General features: G+C 46.5%; 9 protein-coding genes across 9 annotated transcripts; 2 read left to right on the plus strand and 7 right to left on the minus strand.

Moving 5' to 3' along the window:
* Positions 1-1742: 1742 nt before the first annotated feature.
* On the minus strand, positions 1743-3434 carry F4822DRAFT_87027 (uncharacterized protein). The gene is made up of 2 exons (XM_051464103.1): positions 2115-3434; positions 1743-2033 (listed from the first exon to the last, which is right to left on the minus strand). Exons 1-2 carry the CDS (start codon positions 3195-3197, stop codon positions 1968-1970), a joined length of 1149 nt encoding a protein of 382 aa, XP_051308712.1. The 5' UTR covers positions 3198-3434; the 3' UTR covers positions 1743-1967.
* Positions 3435-4324: 890 nt separating this feature from the next.
* Positions 4325-5640, minus strand: F4822DRAFT_421632 (uncharacterized protein). The gene has a single exon (XM_051459813.1). The coding sequence runs from the start codon at positions 5070-5072 to the stop codon at positions 4680-4682; it is 393 nt and encodes a 130-aa protein (XP_051308713.1). The 5' UTR covers positions 5073-5640; the 3' UTR covers positions 4325-4679.
* Positions 5641-9803: 4163 nt separating this feature from the next.
* F4822DRAFT_87170 (uncharacterized protein) lies at positions 9804-11003 on the minus strand. Its single transcript, XM_051464104.1, has 2 exons — positions 10101-11003; positions 9804-10031 (listed from the first exon to the last, which is right to left on the minus strand). Exons 1-2 carry the CDS (start codon positions 10622-10624, stop codon positions 9914-9916), a joined length of 642 nt encoding a protein of 213 aa, XP_051308714.1. The 5' UTR covers positions 10625-11003; the 3' UTR covers positions 9804-9913.
* An 881-nt stretch (positions 11004-11884) lies between these two features.
* On the plus strand, positions 11885-13106 carry F4822DRAFT_434869 (alpha/beta-hydrolase; the record flags this gene model as incomplete). The annotated part of the gene is made up of 2 exons (XM_051462085.1): positions 11885-12783; positions 12845-13106. The coding sequence occupies 2 exons, from the start codon at positions 11885-11887 to the stop codon at positions 13104-13106; spliced, it is 1161 nt and encodes a 386-aa protein (XP_051308715.1).
* Positions 13107-14456: 1350 nt separating this feature from the next.
* F4822DRAFT_434871 (uncharacterized protein) lies at positions 14457-15101 on the minus strand (the record flags this gene model as incomplete). Its single annotated transcript, XM_051462086.1, has 3 exons — positions 14457-14518; positions 14637-14990; positions 15053-15101. The coding sequence occupies 3 exons, from the start codon at positions 15099-15101 to the stop codon at positions 14457-14459; spliced, it is 465 nt and encodes a 154-aa protein (XP_051308716.1).
* A 109-nt stretch (positions 15102-15210) lies between these two features.
* F4822DRAFT_434872 (uncharacterized protein) lies at positions 15211-16255 on the minus strand (the record flags this gene model as incomplete). The annotated part of the gene is made up of 2 exons (XM_051462087.1): positions 15211-15678; positions 15740-16255. 2 exons carry the CDS (start codon positions 16253-16255, stop codon positions 15211-15213), a joined length of 984 nt encoding a protein of 327 aa, XP_051308717.1.
* A 1798-nt stretch (positions 16256-18053) lies between these two features.
* On the plus strand, positions 18054-19867 carry F4822DRAFT_87336 (uncharacterized protein). Its single transcript, XM_051464105.1, has 4 exons — positions 18054-18107; positions 18176-18371; positions 18428-18599; positions 18662-19867. Exons 3-4 carry the CDS (start codon positions 18428-18430, stop codon positions 19477-19479), a joined length of 990 nt encoding a protein of 329 aa, XP_051308718.1. The 5' UTR covers positions 18054-18107; positions 18176-18371; the 3' UTR covers positions 19480-19867.
* A 1-nt stretch (position 19868) lies between these two features.
* F4822DRAFT_87440 (fucose-specific lectin) lies at positions 19869-22252 on the minus strand. Its single transcript, XM_051464106.1, has 2 exons — positions 21560-22252; positions 19869-21503 (listed from the first exon to the last, which is right to left on the minus strand). Exons 1-2 carry the CDS (start codon positions 21922-21924, stop codon positions 20309-20311), a joined length of 1560 nt encoding a protein of 519 aa, XP_051308719.1. The 5' UTR covers positions 21925-22252; the 3' UTR covers positions 19869-20308.
* Positions 22253-23176: 924 nt separating this feature from the next.
* On the minus strand, positions 23177-24664 carry F4822DRAFT_421668 (uncharacterized protein). Its single transcript, XM_051459814.1, has 4 exons — positions 24088-24664; positions 23796-23957; positions 23600-23744; positions 23177-23545 (listed from the first exon to the last, which is right to left on the minus strand). The coding sequence occupies exons 1-3, from the start codon at positions 24441-24443 to the stop codon at positions 23690-23692; spliced, it is 573 nt and encodes a 190-aa protein (XP_051308720.1). The 5' UTR covers positions 24444-24664; the 3' UTR covers positions 23177-23545; positions 23600-23689.
* Positions 24665-24697: the final 33 nt, after the last annotated feature.

Below are 24697 nucleotides of genomic sequence, written 5' to 3' on the forward strand. Positions count from 1 at the left end.
TACTCGCGTTGACGCGCCATATCCAAACCTGGATGATCCTTCATACGAAGAAATTCGGCAAGGAGGTACCAGAATTTAAACTCTCGGATTCGATGGATTCGTAGGTCGGCAGTCGGGGGAGGAGACTGAAGTGGATTCTGGTCGAGGTAGTCGCCAGACAGCAGAACCTCGAAGACTGCCACTCGGTTTCGCGCCTCACATCCGTCATCAGGCGGCGGTAAATGTTCTCCAACATTGACCTTGTACTCCGTCGTATATACTAATGAGGCCAAGTCCCAAACCACTCGAAACTCGAGGTTGGCCGAGTATTGCATTCCAGCAACATCATTGGCATCCGTCTTTACCATAGATTGTAAAAACCCCGCTAACATCTCGTTGACGGTCGAGCTCGACACCAAGACGCCAACACCTTGAGGCCTGGTATACCATTCCGTCTCGAAAAATTTCTCTAGTCCAGGGGCATAAACCTGGTCATATAAATCTCTAACTTCGGCCATCTTTTCGCTAGTTAAAGGAGAGTCTAGGGCCGGGGGTACGGCACCACTCATGCCCACTAATTCGTGGACCTTCATCTTTCTTTCTAGAAAGCCAGTGTAAGCCAACGATCGCTACCGAGAGGAAGACGACGCAAGAAGCGAAACAGAATGATGCGAGGGAACAAACAAAGGACCAGTACGTCCGGGACGGAATATATATGGTGAAGGGTGATCAACAGGATTAGGTCTGGTCGGTGGGAAATAAGAGGTCGACATACGCGTAGTGGTCAGCACGGGGTCTAGTGCAGGATCGATAGCGGCTGGATACTCGAGAGGTTCGCCTTTGACCGTCGACGCAGCTGTTCCCGCGGCTGTCAGGTTTCCGGTATATGGTGCGGTAGTGGGAGTGGTATTATTAGGTATTACCGGCGGAAGTGAAGTAGAGCTGTAAGAGGCTTGGGCCGATGCGCTACCAGCGACGGGGGCGGAGGGGGCAGAAGGTCGGCTCGATGGTATAGAAGAGGAGCTCGACGAATTATTAGGAGCCGGTCGAATATTAGTGGGGTGCTGTTGTTGCTGGTTCTTGAAGATGGGGTCGTATCCCAAGCACTCGCGTTTCGATTTCTGGCAGTTTTTGCAGACCGGATGCTGCTCGTCGCACTATGAAGGTGAAGTTTAGATTGGATACTCAATAACTAAACCGTTCGTTTTTGTGATGTAATAGAAATGATTGCTTGGGACAGCGATGGGTTAGGTATGAAAGATAGTAAAGTGAAAAAAAGAATGTTTGCATATGCAGGGTCTTAGGGTATGTGGATATTGGTATATGTTGGGTATGATGTTGGTAAAGAAAGGGAGAATTGTGTATTGAAAATGGTAAATGGTGGGGTGATGTTAATGGTGGTGAAAGGAGAAAGAGGGGTGAAATGTGTAAGAGCTAGTAGTATGGAGGGGAAGAATAGACGAGCAAAGCTTAAGCTCAGAGCTATGAAAGGTCAAGTGTCAAGTGCTTGCTTGTTGGAGTTTGGGGGGTTTGAATGAACTAAGAATGGAAAGTTTAGGGGAGGGAGGGTCTTGCTTTTTTTGACCTTTTTGGGGTTCGGGGCTGCTTCCCGGGCGATTGATAGACACCAATTTTCTGGAGCTATCGGTGTTGTTTGCACTTGCTTGCTTTTGCTTGCTCCGCCGGGTAGCTCTTTTCTGCGCGGTTGATCCCCGAACTAAAAGGTGAAGTAGGTGTTATGAGATGTTTGGGTGTGTAATGGGAAGTATCGATGCAATTGACCAAAAGCTCCCAGGCTATCTTTTAGTTCATTTATTCATTGTAACTCCTTTTTCTCTTCATCTTCTTTCTCTCTTCAGTTGGTAATTGTTCATTCATCATCAATCTTAAAATCCATCCCTCTTCCCCTCAATTCGTCATATGAACAAATATTTACCCGGGGTAAGTCGTCAATAGAAAAGGAGAAGAAAAGAATAGTAATAATAATGTTAACATACCTTTATACGTCGTTTTCGGCATGTCAAGCAACCCGTCTTCGTTCGACGTTTGATTTCCTACGATAACAAATAAAATCACAAGGTTAGTCGCCGACATAAATAGAAATGTTGCGAGTGGGATAGCATTCTTCCAATTACCTTCTTGTGTCGACCACCTAATACGCTACCTGGTCCACCAGTGGGTATACCGTATTGTGGTCTGAGAGCGTCTGGAGGTATGCCATATGCATTGTTAGGAGTCATAGGAACAGCTTGTTGTCCGAAGTATGACATATGTTGTTGCGTCGGCATCGATGGAACTGAAGGCACCGGATTCACGGGCATCGCCATAGCCATGTGCTGCTGTTGCTGGGCCTGCTGCTGAGCCGGGTCGAAAGTGCGCATACTAGGCAACGCCATAGCATTGCTCGGAACCCCAGCTGTTGCTCTGTACACATCGGCACCTTGAGCCGCCGGGTTGCCATATCCATAGTGTGCGCTGATCATGCCGGGCGTCGCATACGCTGTCGAGGTCGGGTAGCTAGCGGATTGTCGAGGCGGGCCCTGGGGATGGTGAGGTGGGTTATTCGACATGGCTTCCGAGGTCGGCGCAGTACCTTCTTGCTGCTGGTGATGTTGCGAATGTTGATGATCGGGCGAAGCGCCGTTGGTGGCCTCCGTCGCCGAGGGCTGGGTGGCCTGGTCAGCAGCGACGGTGGTCGTGTTAGGGACGGATACGGGCGAGGCTGGCGTTGGCGTTGAGGCCGAAGTCGAGGTCGAATTCTGGTTGACAGCGTTGAGATGATTCGAGGGAAGTTGGGGCCGCCCCTGTTTCTGTTCCTGTGTCTGTTTTTGTGTTTGTGTTTGTACCTGCTCTTGTTCCTGTTCTTGTGCCCACTCCTGCTCCTGCGCGTTGGCGACTACTACTCCTGTCGTAGTTGCATTATTTGGGGATTGTAAATCGGGAGATCGTGCGCGTGGGTGTGGGTGTTGGTGTAGGTGTGCGTGATCTTGATCGTGATCGAAGGCGCTAACATCTGGTTCTAACTGTGGCTCTACCTGTACCTGTACCTGCCCCTGCGCCCCTTGTTGTTGGATTTCCTGCTCTTGCGTAGCTTGTGATAATGGAGACTTGGCCCGCGATTGATGTGGGAGGGCATAGGCTAGTTCTTCAGCGGCGGCAAAGACGGGTTCAGGCTGAGGTTGATGAGCCTGTGGCTGTTCCTGTTGTGCCTCTGCCATTTGATTTGATTTTAATTTGCAATTTTTTATGGGGGCGCGATCTGAGCAGGGGCAAGCCGATTCCACGCTGCTGCGTAAGGGGGGCCAAGTCACGAAACCCGACCTAGGGCTGGCAGGGGACGGGGAGGCGTGGATTGGGACGGACGGGGACGGGGGGGACGGGACCTGTCTGGTTCTGGTCCAGCGTCTCGAACGGTGGGCGTGGCCAGCCAGAAGCAGTAGTAGCAGCAGCAGTAGTAGCCAGCAGGCCAGCTAGCTAGCTACGATGTAGCTACCTTGCCTGGTCACTTACCTCTCTACTTTACCTACCTATCTATCTACCTCACCCCCCTACCCTTGCCGACCTTGTTGTACTGTATGTATGTATATATGGTACGTATTTAAGTAGGTAGGCAGGTAAAGGTAGGTAGGTAGATAGGTGTGTAGATAGGTATGATGATGTGTATATACGTATGTACGTAGCGTATGTAGTGTATGTATGTACGTGCCTCATGCGTAGCCGAGACGAGAGGGAACAAGGGGATCAGATCCCAGAGTAGGGGGGTGGGGGGTTCAGCACCACACGAACACAACACTACAGTACAGTACACAACAACACGCAAGAGGGTAAGAGAAAAGAAAGGAAGAGGGTTCAGTCAGGGAAGGGAAAGGCAGCAACTGCAGCAGCAGCAGGGCAGAGCAGGGCAGGGCGCGGCAACGGCAGCAGTAGGAACTTGCTAGTGTAGGAACGGGATGAAAGTGTGTGCTGCAAGTGGTGCGATGTTTGAGGTGTTTCGACGCGACCCTGGGCCGAGATTCCAGTTAGCTTAAGTCGTCGGCGCATTTGTTGCGTTTTCTCCGTAAAGAGGCCACTCCTTGCTCTTTTCGTCTTAGTGGTTCGGTCTTGCAAAGAAAGAGAAAAAAAAAATTCACCCAGGGGGAACTTGAAAAAAAAGATTGGAGAACTAGGTACCTAGGCAAAGGTAAGCAAGGGTACATATGTACGCAGCTAGGATCCCTGGATGTAGCCTTGAGGCTGCTTTTGGCGGTCCGTCCTGCAGTAAAGAAAGAAAAAAAAAGTATAAAATAGACTAACGCTAGCGAGGTACGTATACTGTATGGTCACACTGTGCGGAATTAAATTGTACACATGCGTGGGAAAGTATTTATTTTAATCACTTACACATTTCAGGGTTCTCATTAGTGATACAGCATCCAACGATACCCCAAATTACCCCCCTATTACGCTCCCCTATACCTAAAATACAATATTCTCCAACGCGTCTAGGTAGAAAAATACCGTGTTGGCGCCATCCATTCGAAACTGTATTCGAGCTACAATGTAGGTACCCGTACATCTATTGATTGTAATAGCTCAATCATTAACACCATCAATAACACATTCAACTAAACTACCATGTATATATGTACCTAGGTATGTATAATGCCCACCTTAGGTAAGACCTCAATTGCCCATTGGATACTTATATAGGGGGTTCAATGTTATGTACATATATATGTAGGTGTTGCTGTTATTGTTGGCCATGCAGATTGATAGCTCGCTCGATCCCTGGAACTAGCCCTAATAACCACATGCATGCTGACCAAGTCTGACATGATTAAAATACATGTACGTACAGTACCTACGGTCGATACGATATTTAGGTATGAGGCAGTAAAAGAAGACGAAGGAGAAAACGATGCCGAAGTGGGTATTGAAAAAGGAAACAAGAAGAGAGCATAAATAATGTACCTACCTAGGTAGCCTACGGGATGATAAACCTGCTTAGGGGGAAGGGGATCTGCTGGGTTGTTATTATTATTTCTTGTTTCTTTCGCTTTCTCTCTTGGATATAGGTAGGTAGGTAGGTATAAGGTATGATTGCTTGTAAGCATAGGTAGGAAGCTTAGTTAGGAATATATGAACAAGGCAATTTTAAGGACTTTGACGGCGTCAATAGACTGGAAAGGAAGCTCGGTGAGACCTAGGGCATCCACACACCCTCCAATGATCCGGACCAAAAGATCTAAAGACGCGTCTGTGCAAAGGAAGAGGAGAAAAAAAAAAAAAAAAAAAGCGATTGTGACTTTCCGAATTCTGTGCCTTAGTAGTGTTACGCACCTCAGGTGAGGTAATGTACCCAACTTCGGCGGAAAGTACGTGGGATTCGAAAAAAAAGCCATCAAATTTTTTTTCTCATAATTCTTTTTCTTCTCCCATGTTCGATTCCCTCTTCCACGCACAGCCTGTTTTTTCCTCCTACCTTGATCAACCAGGATTATAGGGCCAATGCAGATGTGCCATGCACATACTATGCACCTAGGACAAGAGAATTATGAAGAAGGGCCGAGGACTTGGTGATTGACATCGAGAGGGAAAAAAACGATTTGACTGATAAGAACGAGCAGATTAATGGTTTTTCTGATCGAATTATTAGGTCCGATGTACCTGGAATTGATACATCATAGTATGCATATCACATGCAGCATAAATGTAAATGTATTGTCGTATGTATATTTATGTGTACATCTACTTGTACATATCTATGTTATATTATTTATGATGTACGAATTAACTAACATCGATGTACTTATGAGTACAACCCTCATTTAGTAAGAAAATTCATATGAGGTAGGCATCAGTGCGTAAAAATAGCAACGTTGAAAGGTTAAACCTAGACAACCTAGGCGCCTTTTTTTATGTAATAAAAGGGGGGTTACGAACGAACACTCCTTTATTAGAAAACAAGACCGGAGGATTCTAATCTTTTTTCAATCTAGATACTACACAACCATCACCAACAAACGTGCTTATGTTGAGTTGAAAAATCCTCCTCTCACAATAAATAGAACTTGTCCTTCTCTTTTCTCTTACATGCTCTTACATGCCCTTGTTGGAAATCTAACTACCTAGGTAAGGACTTAAGACGCGTCAGGAACTGGGTTGCATTTGGGACCCATCGACCAACCATCACCACCACCATCATCACTGCCATCATACAACATATACCATATTTGCTACATACGCTACGTATACCTAGGTACTACATAGTAGCTGGAGACCCTACCTGCTCTGATATGCATATCCACCTTACGCTTCCGGTATGCCTGCGCCGTCGTACCTATAGTAGTATTCATGCCGTCAATATCGCCTCGTCCCCCAATCCTTTTATGCCAAAGCCCTAGTAGCCACCTAGATAGCTATATAGATAGCTATACAGAGCTGAAGACAACATATTAAATGAACTATGATTTAAATAACGGTGTACATATCATCCCAATCGTCCGTTACTGTGCCCACTATTCTTAAGTGGTAGGTAGGGCAAAGAACTACCAACTTCTAGGCTCGTTCTCTTTTTAATTCTTCAATTTCACTCCCGGATCAACAGGGGCTACGCCTATTCGGGGGGCCTGGCCACGCGTGGGATGCTCGGCAAATACCCGGATTGCCTCTCCTCGCACGAACGGGATAGTAGTACTGTTCGTACCTCAACGTATCCTCGACTTTCTTTTTCTAACCCCAATCTTCAAGTTTACCCGTCGCTGACAATTCGGCATGAGGTCATTTCCCTCCTCGACGGGGTTGTCCTGGTGGACCCAGCTTCACGTCACCTTTTCTTCTTTCTCCTTACTATTGAGGATACACTTACGTCGATCCAAATGATGGACCCCCCATGTTGGATCTAGCCGGCGGATTTTCCACCCTCGGGTATCGAGTTCTAAAACTATGCATAGCTTATTCAGACTGCAACCGCAAAGAGACCCGTGGGTCCCCTATACCTCCCACGGTAGCATCGTGAAAACCTCCTTTTTTTTGATGCCCAAGTTTTGTCTCGAACATTATTGGCCGTACAATTTTTACGAAAAAGAAAATAGAAAAACGGGAGGAAAAAAAAAGTAAGAAAGTAAGTTAGGAGACATAGAAATGGATAGAAAGCTGCGAAGAACTATAGTTCATCCGTACGTATAACCAATGGAGAGGCTCAGGTCTACGTATGTAGGTAAGGCTCGTGCCAATCCCGGTATCCCTGTTTTGGCTATACTTATAGGTACCTACCCATAGAACTCATAGGATGACCTCAAGTACCTAGCTAGGTAGGTAGGTATAATACTCATCTTGGGGGTCAATTAGGTCTTCTCTCTCCAAAGAAAATTCTGCAATTTGTAATTCTAGCGCACGTCTCTCTGAAGATCCATATCAACGTGAACCAAGTGCATGACGCAATTTCGTTAATACCATCTCTCTTCTTATCCAGTTCCTATAGGGTATCATCCCGGGGCCGAGAACGGCGCATCTTCTCTTCTGTCCCCTAAAAAATCGGCGGCTTCGTACCTCTAAGCGAAGCTTAGCGATCCTTTCTGCAGCAAAGAAGGGTGCTCAACCACGAACGATACCGACCATCAATACGTCAACATCGATGTGACAGCACAGAAGATCAAGATCCACTAAGAAGTGCAGCATCTTCACTTAAAGTCTTATTACTAGGTTTTGGCTGATATACACCTACCCATTAGGCTCTTTCATGTCGTGCATCTCAACACCAGACAACCCACCCCTGGGGGCGGCTAGCGAATACGGCCCAGAGCCTACCCGTATCTTCCAAAAGGTGGAATACACGTTCACCTGCTAATCCACGAGAGTCTTCTATTCGACCTTTTACATCATACTTTCTGTCTTTGAAAGTAGTAGACATCAGCCAAAAGCCTGAAACCCCCCTATGATAAACTGACGATACTGACCGGGCAATTATGGAGAGACGGCCCGCCGAGCCGCTTCTAGGGCAAATCTCACGTGGGAACGTTCACTTCGAAGGCAGCCAGGATCAGAACGGAAATCCCGCGGTCAACTAGATTTACCTAGGGTTATATTTCAAGTTTCAAAACCGATATTGGCACATAGCGGATTTTCTCCAGAGTATTCCCGTCGTCGTTAATCGCACACGTCATCCCTGAACATAAATCAAAGCTTTTTAACCCTCCCTATCTACACCACTCCAGTAATCCTAGATATTTCCAATACACCAAGCAGCATGTTAATTATCTCTTTGACGTCAAATCGGTCCGCAAAGTTCCTAGGCTGGTTAAATTCTAACTGATACACATTGGATAATGTGATGAACCCTTCATTTCCACGGCATGTCATCGTGACGTTGATAATAGTCGGAGAGATTAGTACAGCCGCTTGGTGTCTCGCCCTTCTTGGCCTCGAAAGATAGGGAATTTACTACAATTAAAACATGCATTGATGAATATGGTGTCAAGCCGGCCAATTCAACTCGCTTCAAGATATCTGCGTATTCGTGAAGGACTCCTCCCAGTACGGCTGCCACCGCCACAATGTGAGGAGGGTGGAATCATGCTAGAGGAACTTTAGAATATAATGGCTTAAACATTGGCGGAAGAAGATGGAAAAGCAAACAGGCCCGATATTAGCGGCATAGGCCCTAAAGATTTTGACAATACCTAAGTAGCCACCTATGTACAAGTATATAGAATTTCTACCGTAGTGCAACTATTGTCGCCCTTCATTAAATTCGAACAAGAAATTTCTACCTAGGTGATTTATCAGATTTTATGAGAATGAGGCCATCGTAGGTAGCTTCTTTTCGTATGCTTCTTCTGCTTTTCGTCTGCTCTTCATAATAAAATTGGATATGCTCTCTAGGCTCAGATCTGGAGCTTCAACGTATACCTAGGTAAACTATCTCAGGGTTGTTTAGACACTTTTTGATACCAATCTGAAGCCGACATGTTCTTATAATTCCGAATTCCGATACTTGTTAAGCCATTGCTAGCCTTCCTTTGAGCGGAGGGAACAGGCCTTGCCCAGTTGTATGAGCTGACGCCTCGACGTGTTTTACATCCAAAATATCTCAATCTACCCACCTTTAGTCCACAATCCCATTTAATTGGAATACGAAGCGGATTCGGGTACTAGTTTTGCTAATTGGCTATCAAAGAGGTCGAGACGGTCTAGTAATATGACATACAACTCGCTATTCCTAGGATACAAGCCACCTCCTGATTATGAATATTTTCATCTCCACGATTCAAAGTTTCGTATTGTAGATACAATCACCTCGTTACGTTTTTTTTAAGTGTCAAGTTTGGTTACTTCGCTACTTTCGCTGCATTTCTCTCCACCGAAGTCCGCCACAATTCAGGGGATAATAGATAAATAGAAACTAAAAGGTCCCGTAATTGGATCGCAAATACAACACTAAAGACGGCAATCATCTCTAGGTTGGGTTTTCGGATGCGCAACGAACCTATACTTAGCTAGCGCTAATACGGGATAGAATAGGGGTATGGAAGCGCCGCTTCAACACAAAAGTGCTTTACGACTTGTAACGAGTTTCCCATGCGATACTAGGATCATCAGGTCTCTTCTACGATTTCCAAACCACGCCCGCCTCGAATTCACTCACATCTTCATGTGCATCCATAATCATACTTGGAGTTACAGAGAACGCGAGAACCATGAATCGAGTTCTGATTTAATACTATTAAATCGATGATCGATTTCATATGAGTTACATTTTAGCTTTTTGGATCGAATTGAGTAACCCTTTTCTTAATTAGTTGGTTGTTGTTTGACTTAGCGCGCATGTAACGTTTTGTTCTCGTTTCTTCAGCGCTGGCGGCTAGAACACATTTCTGACACTGAAGTTGGACACACAACATTAGGCCGAACCTCCCTCGTCTCTGTATTCCGCAGATCCCTAGCGCCTGAACAGTTACTGCTTTATGTGCCCAGTATTTTCCGAAGACATCTCGAAGGATGGGATGTTATTCGTCCTCCTCTGCTTGATAGTTTCCACACAGGCGCAAGCAAAAAGGGATAAGTGAACAATTCTATCCGCAACATCAGCACCTTTATTGACACATATACACCCGAAGATGAATAAAACCCGTTAGACTTACACTAGAAGGGATAAAAATGTTATTATGGCTTCCATGGAGTGGATATAGTAACCGCTATAGTATTCATAGCCATCGTTATGAGGGTAGTAATAATCGTGGAGCTGTGGATGTGCATGGCGATCTTCGAAACCGGCGAACTCGAGCGCGAATTTCAAAATATAAGCCGTCAATCCTACGCCAACGCTAAAACCGAGCCATAATATGAGCTGGACCGCCACTTGAGCGCCTGGGTGGATATCCCGGCCATCCCGTCTTGCTGTGTATGTCGTGATGAGTGTACCAGCGGACCAGAGTAAAGCTACACCAGCTTGTGGCGCGGTCCAGACTGCGATATAACTCTGGACAGATGGATTGACTGAAAGTTCAATTGCGATTCCTAGTATGATGACGCAGAATGCGACGGATAGTATGTTCAGGGCATTCTTGGTGGCGGACCACTGTCGGCTGAGGGGAACCCTTTGCTTTTTATACGGGCTAGGATCCAGCTGGAATTGAGACTGGGGCTGAAATCGATTTAAATCCATCCTTCCTTAGCTGGCCCTGGGCCATTGAACCTTTCAATCAACTTTTCGTATCCTACATAGTAGTAGGGGATAGCTGATACGTTACGGGAAGACAAGAGTCAAATCGCGTGAAGGAGTTGAAGTTGAAGAAAGTTATCGTCAAATGACTTCATCAATCACGCAAGGACCTTTGAATCCTGTCTTTCGCTACTATTGATTGGCCCTTGTCGACGCTAGCTTCCACTTACGCCATCGACGCCTATCATCTAACCCCTTTTCCGACTGGCCACGTCGCCAAGAACAAGTCTCCAGTGGACTTTGAGATCTTCCCCAGATTCCTCACATTCGCCAATCTATCTACTGGAACCTCGCTAATCATTGTAACTCTTACATCTAGTTTTGATTCTATAATATTTTAGTCTTTTGTCTTACTTGCGATGGGATTTCTTCGTTATGGGCTCTTTGTTGACCATGGCTTTTTCCCAACCACCTACCCATTAGCCCGGAGACCCGATACGGTTAGCAACTAATGCAGGCGATCAATTACTTAACTAATCCCTTGTGGATTTACCACGGAGCTGAATCCTCTTCCTGATTGATCATTTTTGATTCTGAATTGGGAAGTCCGTTAACAGCTAGGTGGGGGTTACTGATGTATCTATTTATTTTATTTACATCTTGTAGGTATAGTAACTCCGCAGGTGACTGCCCTATATACGCCTAGCCAAGTACCTACACGGGCAGTGAAGCCAATAAGGAGCTGTGCAGTTAGAGGACCTCGTTTCCCGACCGTCGGGTTAAACGCCCCTTCAGCAAACATCCCCAATTGAATCCGTCCGTAGAAGCTGTTGAGAAGCTGATGAGGGGATAAGAGGGGTGATATCTCCTATAAGCAAATTACTGATATTCCCAAGCTAATGTTTTACTTATATAGAGAGACCAACCTCTTGCACATGGATCTTCAATATTTAATGCCTTACTCGTTATTCTCCGGCCTTACATCCGAGGTGACGAATACCCGGCTCCAATCGGACCCGGCTGGCTGTATGTCGTACGGAGCGTACGTAAGTCTATTGTCGTCTGATTATCTACCTGAACATCTAAATAGATAAATATAATAAACATCCCAAGACAATTGACCTACCTACTTAATCCATACTACGTGCCTTTAAGTCCTAAGCAAGCGCATTATCTACCTACCCACCCCCTCAGGTTGAGGGTTCATTCGACTGTCACTTTATCCAGTATACATAATACCAACTCCCTTACACAAGCATCACCATGGACTTCAGCGAATGGGGCCAACCGAGCAAAGAATGGCTCGCCTTCGCCACCGCCAACCCAACCCTCCTCTCACGCTCCGACGAGCACCTCCCACCGCTCAAACAACAAGAAAACGCCAACACCCTCCGGACCAACGTCGCCAAGACCCTAGTCCAGACAACCGGTTTAGGCCATCTCGTGCACACGGAAGATTACGTCGTACCGACGCGCGACGGACAATCCATCATCCTACGCAGCTACCGGCCCGTTCTCCTCGGAACGCAGACGCTGCCGGGGTATGTGTATTTCCATGGCGGCGGGTTTGTGTTTGGTGGGTTGGATACGGAGTTGTTTAATTGTTCGTGGATGGCGCATGCGCTGTCTATTACTGTGGTGCATGTATGTTACCGACACACGCCGCAATTCACGGGGCTCACTGCGTGGCATGATGCTGTTGATGGGTTTGAGTGGGTTACTGCGCATACTAATACACTCAGTATTGACCCGTCGCAGCTTGTGATCGGGGGATTGTCGGCGGGCGCTTCGCTGACGGCGCATGTAGTCCAGAATGAGCTGAAGCGGGTTCGTGAGACGGGCGCGACTTGTCGCATTCGGGGCCAGGTCCTGGGTATGCCGACTTTGGTGCAGTATGAAGCGTTCCCGTACCATCTCTTCGCGGACCGGGAGAAGACGTCGGTGGTACAGTGCGCGGACGCTGCTATTATCTCGATGAAGCGCGTGAAGGGGTTTTCTCATCTATTAGGTCGCGATATCGACCCCGCCGATCCGACTTGGAGTCCTGCGCTTGCGGATGAGAAGGATCTACGTGGTATGCCACCGACGGCTATTCTGGTTACTGGTTGGGATCCGCTTAGAGATGAGGGATTATGGTATGCTCAGAAGTTGAAGAATGCAGGGTAAGGAATCCCCTTGATCTTTTTGGGCCGGGAATTATTTTGCTAATCAGATTATTGTCAGTGTCCGCACAAGGGTGCATATATTCCCCGGTCTACCTCACGCCTTCAACGCTTTCATGCAGCTGCCTTCGCATAAACGGTGGGGTGACGTCTTACTTGAATGCATACGCTGGGCTTCCGCTGGCGAAGATGGGTGGGTCGTTGAGAAACCGGCGGTCATGACATCTCTTATGGAGAGAGTCACCGCAGGGGCTAGTTCGTCAGCTGCGGTGAAGACTGATTCCCCTTCTGATGTCGCGGCACAAGCTGGGACTAGCCTTTGAGCGGACGCGATATTTTAATCCGATTCAATAGAACCTGTGGGAATAGAAGAAGTAGACTTTAATCAACAAGCAAGCATCGAGATCAAGCTGAATGACAGGTGTACTGTTAATGCATTTGGTGTTACTCTTTGCCTCCCATCCTACCGTTAATCGTGATGTCTAGGTCAGTTTTTAGGGACATCCTATGTTCGACTCCGCACCCAATTCGCCGTATGTTCAGATGGAACCCCTATAATCTCGACGATAAAGTACAGGACACCTAGGAAAACAACTTTGATCCGACCTTAATTGATTGAGCTCGCTTCACATGTCTCGGAGAGGAAAGAAGGTACACCCAACGCCAATCGGATCGTTTCTCGGTCGCTAGAGGGGTGCCCGTCGCTGAGAAGTAACCGTAGTTAGTATCGCGAGAAAATTGTACCAAAGAATTTGCACTACGGTTGACTTACGCAGTCGATTGTGATGGGGGTACACCGAGTCTTCCTGGGTGACGTGGATAGATCGGCGACTTCCCCTGTATGCATCCGCGAGGATGTAACTAGAAAGCACGATTAATTGGAAGTTACATAATTCAGCCAGTAGGGACGCGACTTACCGTAGGTCGGGACAGACGAACTCTTGCCAAGATTGCGCGTCGAGTCTGGTCTTGAAGCGGCGGGCCGCGCGACTCCAGACAGTCGACATAATGATAAGATCAGGTGAATACGCGATATGATCAAGTTGTTTCGTATCTGACTGTGTACCGACTGTGTTGGTAGAAATCGTGTGGTGAAAGACCAAGGAGACTAGTAGGTCGGTGGGAAGGCGAAGCTACAAAGGAGTAGTGTGGTGTAGTTGGAGAATGAAATCCTGGGGCAGTAGGTTTCCTCGTTATGATTTACAGGGATAAGTTTTTCAGGTTTAATTGCCCTAAAAAGAAGAGCATATGGAGAGGCTGGCAGGAAAGGAAGTGCGAGATATGCTAAGCAAACTAGATGCAGTGTAGAAACACTATTCTTGCTGGTGGTTCGTGCATGACCGCCTTCGAAGAGGGATGAACGACCAATTAAATACCTGAGGCACCTACTTATTTAGGTAGACACAACTAAGCCAATATGTGACTTATGATATAACGATATTGTATACCTTTAAATTCCTATCTCATCATTAAGGGCTTGTTACCTCCTGTTTCTTGCTGGTGGCTAGTTGAATACAACCAAGGACAACCCACAATGGCTTAATCCATGAAGGACCTCTCATCATCATCACATCTAAAGATGTGGTACCTAATGAATGTCAGTTATAAAGACCAGATCCCCTAACCCCATCAGAGTTACATGGAATAGAAAATAACCCCGTCTGCTTCTTCCATCAGGTCCAATGGGACATATAGTTCATCTCTGTTTCTTTCATCTCTTCTTCTATCATATCCACTATAGAAAAAAATGTCAGTGTCTCGTTCTTTTAAAGAGCAATAAGAGTTTAAACAAGATGCGGGTACTCATCGGCACCCGCGTTTAGGATTTGAGATGGTAAAGAAATCTATCTTACTGAATCCGGTGGCATCTTGTATACCGTCCTCAATATTTTCCCGAGTGATCTTTGATCCATGTGGCTCTGTCAGGAGTCGCGCAGAATAGACCACGTTCCTACTCTGCCGGCCATTCAGGGGTTTTCCCGCCCATTTCCTCAACGTCGACCTCTGCTCTAGTAGCTGAGAAGCCGCCTCGGAAACCTCAGGATCACTAAGTATCTTTTCCCAAATCCGGAAACGCGTTTCTTCGTCGAGTTTTGGGAATTTTACTCCAAGGTTGACCCGGGATATGAAAGCTGGATCTATCATGTGGATTTGGTTTGTCGTGAGGAAAAGGATGCCTTCAAAATATTCGATCTTTCGAAGAAATACTACGCAGCAAAGTTAGCATATTAGTGCTTGAAGGGATACCTGCCTGGTCCCGATAACATACCCGCGACCCACGCCAGATTCTTCATGTTTTCAGGTGTCCGCTCAGACATTATGGCCTCCGCCTCGTCAATCAACAGAATAGCACCCCAGAAATGTGCCTGCTGGAATATGGTTTCGATTTTAGATTCCCAATATAGGCTACCAACAAACATGCCCAATTTAAGTCTGTATAGCGGCCTCTCGTGCTCCTCGGAGACATTCCGCCAGCATCGTTTTGCCAACCCCGGGGGGTCCATGCAATAGAAAGGTCAACCCTTTCCCCTTTCCTCGAAAATTATCAAAACTCCCGTCCATCTGTCTCGATCTATCGATATCCGCATGGGCTTTTGCGAGAAGCCTAATACGTTCAATAGATTTGTCGGCGAACTTCGAGCCAGGCTTGACTAGGCGCTTCCAAGCATTGTCGACCCAGGTGGGGTTCTCTAGTTTGCGCATCGCGACGTAATACCAAGCGTTATCGCTAAGGCTATATACGAGAACCTTTGTAGGGCATAGAAGCAAAGGGTCATTTTCTAGAGGGTCGCCTTCGGGCTTTCCGGTGGGGGCGAAAGGGTCGACGTTATGCTTCGTAAACAATATCTTCCGGGCAGGAAACTTTGTAGGGTCTACTATGACTCTGCCTGATATCTAGATTCTAGGCTTAGCTATATTGAAAGGACATTAACTTATTGGGGAAGAAGGTACATACTTCTCTTCCAGTGTCAATTTCATTTCTACCTTCTTCAATGCCTCTTCTTTCAACCCGCATCCCAGACATCTCGCAATATCCAACATACTGCATGACTGTCGCTGCAGGTCGTCGGGTTCCATCTTGAGTTACTAGCTGGTTACATAACTGGCGCCACCTCCCCGATTCGATCGATCCCCTAATGAGTTCCAGTCGGTCGGAATGGTAGGATAACGGGTATACCTCCAGTTCTGTAATGTTCTTGGTGCCCGTGAATTTTGCGACTCTCGGCTGGTGCACGCGACATCTAAAACTTTTGCCGTCAAATTCAATGGCTTCACATTCCAAATTCACCGTTTCGGTACTACTCTCCCGGGATAACGTTAGCCCTCTAAAGAAACGCACCCGGGCAACGACCCACTCGTCCCGTAGCTCGCGGAACACCACCAACTGGTCTTCGTCGAATAGGCTTCTCAATCCTTCGTGATCGATCTTTTTCTCCTCAAGAAGCTTGTATTGGCGTTCCTTAACACGCATTAGGTCGGGCTTCCGATGATAAAGCTCACCTAAAAAATTTGGTTCGGTTTGCATATCCTCGCCTATCCCTTTCTTCGCCCATTCCTCAAGCTTACTTAGGCACTTGAGAAGTGAGTACACGCCAATGAATTCGAGTCGATCTTTAAGGTGTCTGACATGGTTTCCACGATTAGGCGGGAAAATTTCGGACAGAATTTCATACAAAGCGGCACGTTGAGACACCGTAAATGAATTCTTCTCGTCGCGATGTGTTTTGTAGCAGAATCGCTCCTCTGAACGCGACACTTCGGTTACTGGGTCCAACTCATCATCGGGTACCCATACATACTTCTAATTCCTTACTATCTCTTTACGGAACTTGATGTATTCATTTAGGGGGTCTACTTCGGCATGCTCGTTATTGCTTTGCTGAGACTCTCTTTGTGGTGAGGACGATTTGTCAACTTCTTGAACCCCTGTAGCGTGGCGTGCTTGCTCTAAAACCTCAATCCTCTTGATTGAATCCTCGATACTGGGGCGCGGACTTGTCGTTTTGTCTTAGCTGGAATCTATGGTTTGTTTGGGGGAGGGTGACGAGCGGCGAATGTGACAAATTTGTGTATGCAGGTGGTTCGGGTTATGGCGTTGTAGCCCGTTTTATCTATCTTGTATTGGGATACGTCGGCAAAATCAGTGCTATCTGATCATGCTAGCTAGGTGAGTTATAACGGTACTCGGAGTAGCACTGTTTGGAAATAGGGATTTCTAAGTTTTAATATAGAATAATGGCCAAGTTAATGATATAGATGCGTGAGGCTGTGTAATTCTAGAATGGTCGCGGACAACATCATCATGCGTCTCGGCACCTATTAAATATTGGCTAGGCCTACATAGGGTTGTAATGGCACTTTGCGAGTCGCCTTATTAAAATTTAGGTAGAAATGAGCTATCGTATTTAACTGTACCTAGGTAGGCGTTGGGCCGTTATTGTTAATGCATGGCAATTATTTCGTGTATCCCCTGGCAACATAGGTACTTATATCCGTGGTCACTCACTCCACAAGCTGCTATCAGTTGTATCATTGTCGTGTCAGTAAAAAGACCATTAATGAGATGGATCGACTTTCTAGTGTCATTCGAAAGTTGGACAGCTTAAGGACCAGCAGGTCGAAAGGGCGGGCGAACAAAGACGTGACGAAAGACGCGTATGAAGATCCGAAAAGTGATGCAGATAAAGATGAAGGTGTGGTAGAAGATCTAAACGATGATTCGACGGAACGCGTGAACGAAAATGTGGCAGAATTAGTGGACCTCGAGGAAGGACGGCGGAAATGGTTCGACGACATTGAGCTAGAGAGTAGTACGTCAGTATCATGACGACAATCATCCGCCCATTCGAACTATACTAAGACTAGACAGGGAATTGTCCTCGCTCAGTTTATACGTCTCGAAGATCGAGATCGAAATTCCAGACCGGCGAAGTGACGCCGATCTGATAAAATTAATTGAATGCACCAACAAGCCTCTCGCTTCCAATGATAGCGAAGGTCGAAAGAAGAATCTCGACATGTTGAAGGCTTACCTAGAGAAATCTAAACAAAAAGAAAAGGAAGAAAAGGAGGAGGTTGAAAGGCAAGCCAGCCAAGCTGAAGACAAACGGATGGAGAAGTATCAGAAGCGCGGTCTCATTTCTAAAAAGGTCTATGATATCTGCGATGCGTTGGTTCCACCTATTAGGAACACATTCGAATTCGTGTTGAAGGTGTTGTATGGTGCTATGAGGACCTTGGATGCAACGATACTCGTCGCTAAAGAGCTCACCTTCCAGACACACTACGAGGTCGCGGTGAAAGCTATCATGCTATTCATTACGGTACGTTATGCCTATCCTAGAACGTAGTTGCAATCTATGAACGGGTTGATTAACTAGACTAAACGAAGGTATATGAGAGCGCCGGGGAACTTACCGAGCGAATAGTAGCCATGTTCGAGAAGATAGATGGTTACGGACAGGAGATGAGAGCCCTTCAGGATAATGTCAAGTCTGTTGCAATATGGAAAGCTACCAATAAGCTCTTCGTCTCCATAGTAGCGTTTATCGCTGCTTCCGGCTCATATATGAAGTACGGGACGCTCTGTATGGTTGCTTGTTCCGCGCACTAAAATTAGGAGTAACTAACAGCTGCAGCAAAGATGATTAGGTTTCTGGGAGGGGGAAACGACAAAATCGACAATATCCTTGAGACTATCAGAAAGGACTATAGCGAAGTGACTGAAGCAGCGAGATTGGCTCATTTGATGATTAGCCTCTCGTCTCGTGATAAAATCGTTAATATTGGAGATAATATGGGGGTCATCGCCCAACGTGAGTACCCAAGAGCTTTCGATCATGGAATGAATAGCGGCTGACAACTTTGGGGCCGACAGAGCTGAATTTGTTAAATCAATCGCTGACTCCTGGTATGAGCCAACAACTCCGCACGATTTATGATCATTCGCTTTTTCAGGTTATGCTACATGTCCAGGATATGCTGTCTGTGATTATTGATGAGCCGTGTAATCCCTCCAAGGAGTCAGCGTTCAATGATAGAGAGAGAATTTTCTTGTCGCCAAAGGATCGCTGGCCGAGGCATCTATACAAGCTCGCAACTCCTAGCACACGCTATTCAAATTCACCCAAAGAGATTCGTACTCTGATTTGGATTGCGGGGGATTTAGGTCGGCGTAATGTATCCTGGGTGTCGTCTTTCTGCGTCGATCTTGTCTCTTATTCTAAGCGACTTGAGAATTTCAATGTGGTATATGCATTTTGCAAGCGAGGTGAGGGCCGGCGGTACTCCCCCACCATCCTCATTAAGAACCTGGTGGCGCAATTACTGGAGACTCATGCGTTGATTGCTGTGAAAAATCCAGGTCAGCTCTCCCGAAACCGCTTCAGTGAAATTGGGACGGAGACAGGTTCCGATTCAGGGAGCTTAGCATGGAAATTGCTGGAGGATATCCTCTTGCTTATTAGGGCTACCCCTGAATTTCAAGATCGAGCTATCTTGATCCTGATTGATAGGCTAGATTTGTGCGTGTCGGAGGAGTACTTCAGTGTCCTAAATCATCTTATTCCACAATTGCAGAAGCTTGGCCTCCAAATCCCGGGTGTCCAAGTATTGGTGACGACCGCAAGATTCTCGCTCTCTGCTATCCATACCCTACGAAAGGGACCAGAGTGGCTTCGGGCATATGGGAAATGAAGTACGCAGGTGGTGATGAAGGTTGTGCTGGGAAGAATTATTGCCAGTTGGCCAGGAGCGAGAAGTTTCCAAGGTTGTTCTTAAAAAGAATACCAGGTAGGTACCTAGGTGTTCAAGAGAGGTGACTGTTTACTAGGTATGTAGGTATTGTTCGAATTTAAATGGATAATGATGTTGTAGAAGAAAGAAATAATCTAAACCTTAAAAGGTAATAGATTTCCTTTTTAAAGGGCAGGACCAGAATGCCCCTTCCAGTACCATTCAAGAATTAAGTTTAACTCATAGATATCCATGACATTGGAAGGTTGCAACGAGCGCCCCATCTATTAAAGAGCGAGAACGACTGCGACGCTTTAGATTTTAGATTGTTTTCTTTCTTTAATCTTATCCCTCAAATTGAACTGCACCCGATTAATAAATCAATATATTTATTGTACATTATCAGACTACATCGTAAAAGCAAATATGCTCACTTACGCGTCCATGTCTTAGATTCGGCCAATCATGCTTTAACCCCTCTAATATGCTGTGCAGAATCACTGCCCACCGAATTGAAACGTGAACATATCATCGTCTTCTTTCCTTCCGAATTAAAATCCAGCCTTCTTCACGAGAGGACGGGATATCTTGGTCATATCCGTCTTTTTATGAGTAGCGTCCGATTTTGTCATATACGGTGCTACCATATCTTGGTATACCCCAAGACCATCAGCTAAGGCCTCATCTCTGAGATGGAATACTTTATAAATATTAGTGGACGTCCTTCTGGGTGTGTACTTTCTAATGCAGATCCCAGCCCCCTGATTTTCTTTCCAAGCCACCTACGTCCTTAAACAAAAGGCACATTTGCCAATGTAGACGCATCAGCATCCGACCCCGCAACATCCAACGGATCAAATGTCTTCCAAATTAACTCATTATTCATCGTGTACGCAAAAACATGCAGATTACGTCCGTCGCTCACAGCGCTCGGGGGTCCTCGAATCGGATCGCTTTTCAAGACCGTGAAACCGCTATCCGGAGTCCAGCTTTTAGCGGTGCTATTGTACCGCTTATGCAGGATATTATTATCATTTCCCCAAGCCAACACGTCGAAACTATCCGAACTGATACTAATCGCATGCGGCTGGCCCTTTATCTTTGTATCCCCGCTGATTCGAGTCCAATTCGTCCACTTTTCGCTCCCATCGTCGTATGAAAGATGCCAGAGCCCCGCGTCAGCACCGCGAGCGAATACATCTAAGATTCCCGGAGTACGCGATACGGCGGTCGGGGGTGTTGTAACGAAACCGTGTAGATCTTCGTAATCGGTCCATTCCGCCGTCTCGGAAACGTACGAGGAGTGTAATAAGTGGCTGTTTGCTCTCGACACGGCGAAGATATCTAACCTCGTGTCATCACCATTCCACGCGACGACCGCAGGAGCCATTGGCTGTAAGTCAGGCGATGTTATTTTTATTTCGTCGGACCACGGTTCCCCATTATGAACTTGAAAGTAGAAAGTCGTGAGTCCCGCATCCCCCGAGCCCAGATAGAAAACCTTCAAGGCCTGGTACGACGGATCGTACTGTACGGCAGTGGGAGCACTGACGAACTGGGTACGTGGGTAATTATCCCACACATTCGGTTCGGGTTGATCCCAGGTCTCATTGGTAGTGTGACTTTTTCGATAAGCGAAGGTTTTCCCGTTGATGTAAAGTTCGGTTCGGTTCTGCCCTCCATCTGGTATATACCAGTTTATAGCGATGGACGGCGTGGTGTTGGTGTCGATTCCTCCACCTACGAGTTCCATCTCGGTATTCCCCGTTGGAACGAAATCGGTATCGGATTCGGCGGTGATATTTCGGTATTTACGGTAGACGGAATATGTATCGTTATTTGTCAAAGCGAATATTTCTAAATGAGGATAACCCCATGAGATCGCTGTCGGCGCTAGACCCGCTGCCACGCTCGTTGGGCTGCCTGTCATCTGAGCTTCAGAGACTCCCGGATCTCCACCGCCCTCCGAGGAATCACCTTGGTCACTTTGAATTGTCAGCAATTGAAGCCCGTACATAGGATCGACGCGTATAAAGTTTACCTAGAACCCGTTGTCGTAGGCGATGGCGACAACGATGACCGACTCTTTTGGGTTCCCACAACAGCACCAACTACAACTCCAATAATTACTAGAACAGAAACGACCGCGACAATTATTATCGTCTTGAGGTTCCTCCGAACTGGGGAATGACCCTCGTTTGCTGGTGTGGGTATAAACGGTGCTCCCTTGTATTCTTGTCCACCCGCAACTGGAATCGGGAGATCATGTTGTGCCGCCTTGTATTCTTGCTCAGTCGTGACGGGAATCAGATAATCTTGTGGCGCTACTTGCATTCCATAATCGTGAGGTACAACTTCAAGTCCCGCCTGCTCAGGCATAATATGTTGATAGCCTGTGCTAGCCATAGCGACGAGTCTCTCACTACCGAGTAGCGGAGAGGGGATGTAAAGAACGAAGATAATTACATAAATTACAAAGGAGAGATGGATTTCTAACCTGCCATGTGTTAGACATCGAGTAAGCACCCTTAGGATGGGCGGCTGAATGTGAAAACCGGGCTAATGAACCCTTTACATAAGGTAAAGTCCTAGATAGCATGGGTTATAGGGCAATATGTTCGTGATTTTCTACGCCGCTCCTTTGCAGATCTCCCCTACCCTTCCACAACTGCCAACCAGCATCATATGTTACAATATCCTGGAAAGGATCGATTACATTACATTTAATTCTAAATGATCCCCTAACATTTTCTACGATCTCTTCTACTCGATTCTCGATATTCTACCTAAGTAAGTGACTTGGGAACTTGTTGAATTTTGCTAACCTCAAGCACTACCATTGACGCCCGACGCGATGCCAAGCGTGCCATTGGTGAGATTTATGTCGTATGAAGCAAGTGCTTTTCAGGGGTGTGAAATGAGAGAATCTTGGCATTCAAATGGGCGAGTCAGTGCCATATAAAACATAACTATTACCAAGGGGATTCTATACTTCCAGAAGAATACAACAGAAGATTCTCAAGGAACAAAAAGAAGTGGAATCTTTTCTATACCATTACCCCTTAAAGGTTAAGCTGCACTGTCACATCGCGAATCTCATTGGCTAAAGTAACTTTTAAACCTTGCAACAGCTTCCTAAAACGATATAATGCCAATATTACACAGATTCTGATTGGCTACTATCAGGCCTGTTGGTACTTAGCTGCATGAAGGAATCTTTAACGTGCCATGATGTAGGACCCTAAATTCTTCAGCTCAGGTATTTTTATACGACGTATACATTAGTCCCTTGCAAAAAGTGCTGATTCACGAGTGTTCTCGGACTAGCCCGTACCCGCCTGAAACAAGCGCTCCCAGTCATCTACTGCTAATGGCGGCGGCTATTGACGTGCCACGCCGCTAGGTCACTAACTAAACGAGCAGCTTGAATGGCTCGTATCCAGTGGATATTGTATCGCCTCGAAAGACCCAGCCAGATCAACGCCAGCGGGCTATTAATTCCTCTCGATAGGTAGAAAGTTGATGGTAAGACTGTCAAGAACAATGGCGTACCCTGTCGAGGAATCCTTGCCTACCTAGGTATTATTCGGTATAGAAACGCAACACTTACCGTATGTATTGTTTCACGATCGAGAATCCTCCGTCTTACTAACCCGACCATGAGGCTCCGCCTTAACTCTAGACATCACCCCACTAAATATAAGAAATTCTCCAAAAAAATAGGCTTGTGGGACGCATCGTTGATCTCCAACAACACTTGAACTTATCATAAAATGACGAATAGCTCTGCCATGCGTACCTATGCAGACGAGTCCCTCAGATCACATCAAGCCAAGGGCTATCACCGACTGAGCCTAGATTGTCTGAATCCACAATTTCAAGTAGTGAACTTCTAAAATATTGGAGATCAGTCCCTGCCCCTAGTAGCCCCGGCCGTCTAACACACTAATCAAATGAGCAAGCCGAACCGCCTATATCATTTCGAGCAGAGGAGTCACAAATCTTGGGACGTAAGGGTGGTTAGATACTATTAGTTGGTATTAGAATAGAAGCCAATCTCGGGCGTCTTGGGTATATGTACATCAGCAACATTGATCTATACGATACAGTGAAATAAAATCCTCATCCGCCGTTCATCACACAATTCGAATCACAGGAAACTTCGCGCGCTCTATTCGTCGTCCAGTATTCGAGTTGCTATTTGACCGAAGATAGGAACTTCGAATCTGTTGAATGTTAGTCTATGTTTTCAAAGAATGGGACATCAAGCTTCTTACCGGTCCAGTGTATCTGCATCTCGATATGCGCGTAGAGCTAACCATATCATAAGACCCAAATCGGCGATAAAGATGACCCAACTCAAGAACGTCGACCACGAGAAGATTAGATGTATGATGAAGATGACGGTGAATAGGAGACTCGATTGCCAGGCGTGGAATCTGCAAAGACATGTTAGTTCCTGTCAAACCCCCCTACGGAGAACCAATGATCCTAGCTGCCCATAAAATATTTTTAAATTCTCTCCCTTGCTAATTCCAATCCCCAAACACAAAACATTTTTCAACCTACCTAACGAAATCACTCTTCCTCTCCAAAATCAACAATATAATCGCGCCGAGCGGCGGGAACGCCAAATACGCCAGACACGCCTCATAATCCAGCCGTATGCCCAAACTCGTATCGAACTCGCTCACGTACGCACCGCCCTCCGCCGCATACCCACCCGCGGACGCAGCACCGGGGATCGCAGGCTGCCAAGAGCGTTGTGGTTGCGGATGTTGTAACGGCGGTGGTGAAGCAAAGCCACCTCGTTGCTGCTGTTGTCGGTTATCGAAGGAGGCGCGCGGCGAGGTGACGGTCGATCGGGGTGGTGAGAAGGGACGGTTGTGCTCTGGTGGGGAGGATTGGTAGGGTGCGAAGTCCATCTTCGGTTTTTTTTCTCTTATTCTTCAATTTCGAAATCAATCCGGCCGTAGCTGTAAGAAGGAATTGAAGATGTTAAGTTTGGAGTAGACGGAAATAAGGTAGGAGCACGGTTGAGATGACGTTGTGTCAAATTATAATTCGAGGAAGGAACATTGAAAGTACCAAGACGGCGGAAACGCGATGCGACTGGACTTGCAGCTTCCTAGGTTGCGGATAAGCAGGGGCACGCGAGCGGGTGGGTCTAGTGTAACAT

Source organism: Hypoxylon trugodes (assembly GCF_022578975.1).
Source record: "Hypoxylon trugodes strain CBS 135444 unplaced genomic scaffold F4822scaffold_12, whole genome shotgun sequence".
Classification (NCBI taxonomy): Eukaryota; Fungi; Ascomycota; class Sordariomycetes; order Xylariales; family Hypoxylaceae; genus Hypoxylon; species Hypoxylon trugodes.

Excerpts from the sequence above, each read along its gene's own strand:
- F4822DRAFT_87440 (XM_051464106.1), bottom strand. The coding sequence starts at position 21,924 with ATGGCTAGCACAGGCTATCAACATATTATGCCTGAGCAGGCGGGACTT. Across the intron at positions 21,504-21,559 it reads CCTACGACAACGGGTTCTAG|TGACCAAGGTGATTCCTCGG; the intron begins GTAAACTTTATA and ends GACAATTCAAAG.
- F4822DRAFT_421668 (XM_051459814.1), bottom strand. The coding sequence starts at position 24,443 with ATGGACTTCGCACCCTACCAATCCTCCCCACCAGAGCACAACCGTCCC. Across the intron at positions 23,958-24,087 it reads AGGAAGAGTGATTTCGTTAG|ATTCCACGCCTGGCAATCGA; the intron begins GTAGGTTGAAAA and ends ATGTCTTTGCAG. Across the intron at positions 23,745-23,795 it reads GATGCAGATACACTGGACCG|ATTCGAAGTTCCTATCTTCG; the intron begins GTAAGAAGCTTG and ends AACATTCAACAG.
- F4822DRAFT_87170 (XM_051464104.1), bottom strand. The coding sequence starts at position 10,624 with ATGGATTTAAATCGATTTCAGCCCCAGTCTCAATTCCAGCTGGATCCT. Across the intron at positions 10,032-10,100 it reads ACATTTTTATCCCTTCTAGT|AATTGTTCACTTATCCCTTT; the intron begins GTAAGTCTAACG and ends TGTTGCGGATAG.
- F4822DRAFT_87027 (XM_051464103.1), bottom strand. The coding sequence starts at position 3,197 with ATGGCAGAGGCACAACAGGAACAGCCACAGGCTCATCAACCTCAGCCT. Across the intron at positions 2,034-2,114 it reads TAGGTGGTCGACACAAGAAG|GAAATCAAACGTCGAACGAA; the intron begins GTAATTGGAAGA and ends TTGTTATCGTAG.
- F4822DRAFT_87336 (XM_051464105.1), top strand. The coding sequence starts at position 18,428 with ATGATTAGGTTTCTGGGAGGGGGAAACGACAAAATCGACAATATCCTT. Across the intron at positions 18,600-18,661 it reads TATGGGGGTCATCGCCCAAC|AGCTGAATTTGTTAAATCAA; the intron begins GTGAGTACCCAA and ends TGGGGCCGACAG.
- F4822DRAFT_421632 (XM_051459813.1), bottom strand. The coding sequence starts at position 5,072 with ATGCTTACAAGCAATCATACCTTATACCTACCTACCTACCTATATCCA.